General features: G+C 51.0%; 1 protein-coding gene across 2 annotated transcripts; it reads right to left on the reverse strand.

The window, feature by feature from the left end:
• LOC118589669 lies at nucleotides 1–1,563 on the reverse strand. Of its 2 annotated transcripts, none has more exons than XR_004945686.1 (2): nucleotides 643–653; nucleotides 1–352 (listed from the first exon to the last, which is right to left on the reverse strand). XR_004945686.1 is itself a non-coding variant. In XM_036197149.1 (2 exons), the coding sequence occupies exons 1-2, from the start codon at nucleotides 1,003–1,005 to the stop codon at nucleotides 16–18; spliced, it is 645 nt and encodes a 214-aa protein (XP_036053042.1). In that variant the 5' UTR covers nucleotides 1,006–1,563; the 3' UTR covers nucleotides 1–15. The 2 variants fall into 2 exon arrangements, 1 of the variants encoding a protein (XP_036053042.1); XM_036197149.1 differs by lacking the exon at nucleotides 643–653 and adding an exon at nucleotides 698–1,563.
• Nucleotides 1,564–5,997: the final 4,434 nt, after the last annotated feature.

Consider the following 5,997-nt stretch of genomic DNA (forward strand, 5'->3'; position numbering starts at 1 on the left):
TCTGATATTGCTGGGTTAGGACCAAAGCCTGGACAACAGAAATCCTATCCTTAACAAATTGTACCAATCTATTGAAGATACATGGCCCAAATAATAAAATGAGCAGGAGGATGATGCCCCTCCTAACGTTAGGAGGGCTGTTAGGGGGATTAGGGGAACCCATAGGTTCTCAGCTTTATCGGGTTCTTTGACGGCCTTCATATATGACACGTGGACCCAGACAGAGTTTTCAATCTTGAATGGGTGAGACATCACCGGGCGATTCAGTTGCTCCCAGTAGGCATCTGCCAGGGGTTTCCACACCGTCTTTTGTACCAGTTGGAGGGCTTGAAGGTGTGCCTCCAGGGTAGGGCTAGTGGCAAAAGAGGAGATATCAGGGTGAAGGAAGTTTATTATTGGAGGGGGAGTCCCATATAAAATCTCAAACGGGGTTAGGCCGTGAGGCCCAGGAGTATTCCGGGCTCGGTAAAGGGCTAGTGGGAGTAGGAGCATCCAATCTCTAGTGCCAGTTGCGAGCGTTAATTTGGTCAAAGTCTCCTTAATGTTTTTATTTATGCGTTCTATCTATCCTGAGCTCTGGGGGTGGTATGCACAATGGAGTTTCCAATCGATCCCCAATAGCCTGGCCATCTTCTGACTTACCTGGGAGATGAAGGCGGGCCCATTGTCTGACCCCAATATCTGGGGCATTCCATACCTGGGAAAGATGTCATCCAGGAGTTTCTGGGTTACCATGGTAGCAGTCTCTTTCTCCGTCCATCCTGAAAAAGTGTCTACAAAAACCAGAAGGTATCTGTACCCATATAGCCCAGGTTTTACCTCAGTGAAGTCAAGTTCCCAATGGACTCTGGGGCGGTGGCCCCGCAGGCAGCTTCTTCTGTTCAGATGGGTTTTTCCTGGCTTGACTTGGGCACAAGCAGGGCAGCTGGAAGTCACCTGTTGGAGGACCTGTTCCTGATTTAATAATACAGTGTTCGAGGCCTCATCAGCCAGACGGGCCTTCATCTATGATGTTAGCTTGTCGTTCGGGGCTCCATTCCATCCCCATTTTTTTTGCTAGTTCCTGGTCCTCCGGGCTGTAGAGCATGGGGTCCCTGTTTGGCTGTTGGTAGTCTTGCATGACCAGCAGCTTGTCACCCCTGGGGGTTGTAAGGCCATTGTCCAGGCCGTCAGATTGGCCAGCCGATTTTCCCGCGCTATTACAGAGTCATCCTTTCGGTGCCCGGGACAGTGTATGATGCTGAGCTGTCCAGATGTCAGCTGAACCTTTTTCTTGGTGGTCTATCGCTATCTCCTGCTACCCGTGGCCCCCTGGACCAAAGCTGTGCAGTCACTGAGAGAGCCTCCGATGTGGGTCAGGACTGAATGTTGAGCTCCGGTGTCCCTTAGGAAGGTCATTGGCTGCCCCCCGATCTTGAGAGTTATCCTAGGCTCGGGGGGGGGGGCTCCTGGCCTTGACCTCCCTAATCTTCCAGATTGAGGAGGCCCGTGGCTCCTGTCTTAGTTTTTCTAGGCCCTCGAGGTTTCTTTGGGCAGTCATGAGCCCAATGTCCTCTCGCTTTGCAGTAGGCGCACTGGTCTTTGTCAAGGGGTGCCCTTCTTTGATCTCCCTTCCTAACTCCCTCTCTGACCTGTCCCTGAGACATTATAGCGGCCAGGACTTTAGTTATTTCTCTATGACGTTTCTTATCTCTTTCTTCCTGTCTCTGCCATATTTTCTCCTCCCGCTCTTTGGGAGTTTCTCTTTTATTAAAAGCTTTTTCTGCTTCTTTTAATAAATCTGACAAATTGAACGAATTCAATCCCTCTAGTCTCTGTAACTTGGCCCTTATATCTGGACTTGACTGATAGATGAAAGACAAGATGACGCTCGGCGCCTGTCCTGGATCTTCCGGATCATATGGGGTATACATTCTATAGGCCTCTTTAAGTCTTTCCAGGAATGCTGCCGGCGTCTCATCCTTTCCCTGGATCACATGTCTAACCTGAGCCAAATTGGTGGGGCGCCTAGCAGTCCCCCGGAGACCCGCTAAGAGCAACTGGCGAAAGAGACGTAGGTGCTCCCTACCTTCTGGGGTCATGAAGTCCCAGTTCGGGCGGGTGAGGGGAAAGGCTGCATCAATAACATTAGGCAGTTGTGTGGGTCTTCCATCGTCTCCAGGAACCTGCTTCTGGGCCTCTAGGAAGACTGCTTCTCCTCCACTGTCAGGAGGGTTTGCAGCAACTGCTGACAGTCATCCCATGTAGGCTGGTGGGTCACTAAAATGGATTCAATCAAGTTAGTCAAGGCAACAGGGTCCTTAAAGAAAGGAGGGTTATGCATTATGCTGTTTTCAGTTGTAAAGATCAAAGGCCGAAAATCGGCCAGTATTGTATGCAGCTGTCGGCATGGGGGCCGTCGCTTCCGCCGCCCCCCGCCGCCGTGGCGGTCAGCCGGGAATCGCCGCTTCCGCCGCGGCCGCACGGGGACCTCTGCCGCAGTAGCGGCCGGCCCGGGAAGTGCCGCTCCCGGCGCTCGCACGGGGACCACCGCCAGGCGGGCTGAGGGCGGTGGAGGTGGGTGGGGAGGTGGATCGCCGGGGAGCCTGGGCCGGGGCCCAGGGCGGGCTGGAGCGCTTCTGGGCCGTGGCGGGCGCCGCCGCCGTGCCCCACTCGCCTCAGCAGCCGCTGCCTCCCGCGCGCGCTGGCCCAGCACTCACATCCCCTCAGTGGCAGCGGGCGGCGGGCGGGTGGCGCGCAGTGGGGCCGGGACAGCGGCGGCAAGGGGGGACCGGAGGGGGGGCGCTGGCGCTCCCGCGGCGGCCGCTCCTCTCCGCGAGGTGCGGCACGAGTGCGCAGAGCCCGAGCAGACAGGCGTAGAGGGTCGCGGGCACCCGCGGCATGGTGCGCGCCGCTCGGCGGGAGGGCGCAGCGGGGATGGAGCGGGGCTGAGGCCGGGGACTGCAGCTGCATGCCGGGCGCTTGCACTCGGGCTCACGGTGCCCGCGGCCGGGCTGGCCCGCGCCCCGCCGCCATCATCTTTCTTGCTGGCTCCTTGGGACGCCCTGAATTGTCGCCTCTCGGGATGCATTCTCGCTGAGTCCCTGCGCGCCTGCTCCCGGGCGCCCCTTCCCTTCTCCCTCGGCCATCAGGCCGCACTCTCCTCGGCTTTCTCCTCCCCTCTAGGGGGATCCTTTCGTGGGAGAATAGGGTAAAGGGAGGAGGTAGATGGCGGTTTCTTTAAACAGAAAATGACGAACGACGGACAAACATAAATAAGACTGACACACGCTGCGCGGCTCCGGCTCCAAACCGAGAGCAGAAACTCAGACGGAGAGTGCTGTGAGGGTCCGGATCCCTCCTCTCCAACAGACACCATGTATCCCTCGGATACGTGAGTGTAAAACCGTGCCCCAAAGGGGACTTCAGACTCCCATGGAACGTCTTCCAGGGTTGGTGAGCGAAGTCCGGGCTCGTCAGCCCCTTCAGCCTCACCCCGATACAGAACACTAGGGGAGATACCCTAGTGCGGGACTCAGGCGGCCCGGCCTCACGGCAAGTCTGCCTGCCTCCTCTCCCGGCACTACAATCAGGCGGCCCGGCCTCACGGCAGACCTTGCCCGCCTCCTTTCCTGGTCCCTCCGGACGCTGCGCAGGAACAGAGCTCAAACATAGAAACAGACAGCACAGAGACAAAACGGACACAGGACGGCTCGAGCTTAAACATAAATACCGAGGCCGGCCGGCTTACCTCCTGATGGTGGGTCGGTGGTCCTGGGGAGGGGTCTCAATCTCGCTGGGGCCTCCAATGAAAGAAAGTCCCCCCACAGGGGATCTTTCCTCAAGAGAGACCCCAAACCCAAGGAACACACCGAGACCACGGATCAGATGCAAACAGCAAGAGGGTTTATTTGAATACACAGGTACCTGGGGCGACAAGTCTCTCGGAGGACTTGCGCGCCTTCCTAGGGGAAGGGGGACTTCTTATAGAGTCCTGGGGGCAGAAGCACGGTTACAGAAGCGAGAAGCATAGTTACAGGGTCCCCATTGGTTAATTCAAATAAGGCCAGGGTGAACTTGGGGGCTATCTTTAATTTTCAGGAATGTGCAGCTGTCTGTTCTCCAAGGCCAGGTAGCCAATTATAGATATCTTGTTCTGACTCAAGGTTTGTTCCTCCCAAGACCGGGTGTTTGACATCTCCTGCCTTGACTCAAGGTTACTTTCCCAATTATCTTTCTCAAGGCCGTTTCTTAGGCTAAGTTACTGAGACGGGGGGGCCTTTCAGAGACAGGGATGCACACACCTAAGACTGGGCAAGTGTTTGAGTGGCTTTATTAATCTGTGTGATGTTTTTATTTGGGAGTTCATGACAATAAAGTGATTTTTTAAAAATAAATTAATGAATAAAAATAAATTCTTCACTAGGGAAACGCTATAATTACAAGAACTTTGGGAAAGTTCATAACAGGATAGTGTACACTGAACGTAAAAACAAGGAAATACTTTTTATAGGAACTACAACAAACCTACCAACTTGGTTCCATCTCCCAGTTCATGGTTCCACCTATCTCCATTTATTTGGAACTTTGATCTCTTCACCAGCATCCTGGAGCTTTTAGCATACACATCTCCTTCATGTACATACACGCCCCTGAGCAACTCTAAATGATGACATGTAGATTTCCCTCAGCTTGCAATTAGACTATGTCTCAGGAAACCCTATCATTAGCTGAAAATATTGCTAAAGTGAAAATACACTTGACACACCTAACCTATTAGAGAACTTCAGAGTACTGGTTATTTTCCACTGAGGTTTTTGGGCCAACCAGGGTCATGAATTGGCAATGTACCACACAGAAGTCCAGGAAAAGATAAAAATTCAAGGTACATTTTCAACAATATGTGTTATGCTTTCACACTTTATTAAATCTTTATAAATTAAAATTTTAAAAGTATGGCCATCACATGTCTGTGAGATATCTGTGATTGCTACCATGAGAAAGTTTCAAAACACACTGAAAGGCAAAATCTAAAACTATGCTTACAGATCCATATCCGGATTATATGTCTTTAGGGTGTATGCAAACATGGGAAGAACCCGTAACAAAATTGAAACCGAGATAAAGACTTCTATCCTAAAATTTTAGGAGATTTCTGGGCAATTTTTGGTCAAAGGATACAAAATTAGAGCTAACGAGGAGAAATAAACTCAGTAGACTTAACATAGAATGCGCAGGTTAGGTTTCTGTCAACTTGACACAAGTTGCTCATCTAGGAAGAGCAATCTCAACTGAGAAATGCCTCTGTAAACTGGCCTGTAGGCGGGTCTGTGGGGCGTTTCCTTGATTAATGATTGATGTGGGAGTGCCCAGCCCCTTGTGCAGGTGGTTCAGTGTTGTATTTAAAAGCAAGCTGAGTTAACCATGGAGAGCAAGTCACCAGTAAGCAGTATTCCTCTTGGCCCCTGCTACTGTTCCTGCCCTGCTTGAATTCCTGTCTTGGATGGTAATAGGGACATGGGAAACAAATAAGTCTTTTCCTGACCGAGTTGCTTTAGGATGTTTAAAATAGCAACAGAAAGCAAAAGAGCACACCGAATGGTAAGTGTGGCTAGTGACAATATCTAGTATTCTTGAAAAATACTAAATGGATAGCAAGTGTTCTTACCCCAAAATAACTATGGAAGTTAATGCATTTGTTAATTAGCTAGGTTTAAATACTCGTGTATGTATATGTATTTGTATATATGTGTGTGTATACATACATGTTCACATATGCATAAATGTATACTTATATATACATGCACACAATTATGAATACATATATGCATACATATGCCTATACATGTACATATATGTGTGTGTGCCAGTTGATTTTTATGTCAACTTGGCACAGGCTTGTCATCAGAGAGGAAGGAGCCTCAATTGAGAAAATGCCTCCATAAGATGGCTGTAGGCATGCCTATTAGGTTTCTTAATTAGTGATTGATGAGGGAGGGCCCAGCCCACTGTGGCAGT

The sequence above is a fragment of the Onychomys torridus genome, chromosome 8 (assembly GCF_903995425.1).
Source record: "Onychomys torridus chromosome 8, mOncTor1.1, whole genome shotgun sequence".
NCBI classification, from domain to species: Eukaryota; Metazoa; Chordata; class Mammalia; order Rodentia; family Cricetidae; genus Onychomys; species Onychomys torridus.

What these genes read in the sequence shown, in the direction of transcription:
- LOC118589669 (XM_036197149.1), bottom strand. Translation starts at nt 1,005, where the DNA reads ATGAAGGCCCGTCTGGCTGATGAGGCCTCGAACACTGTATTATTAAAT. An exon ending in CTGGATGACATCTTTCCCAG is followed by an intron (nt 353 to 697) that starts GTATGGAATGCC and finishes TTTTGCCACTAG; the next exon opens with CCCTACCCTGGAGGCACACC.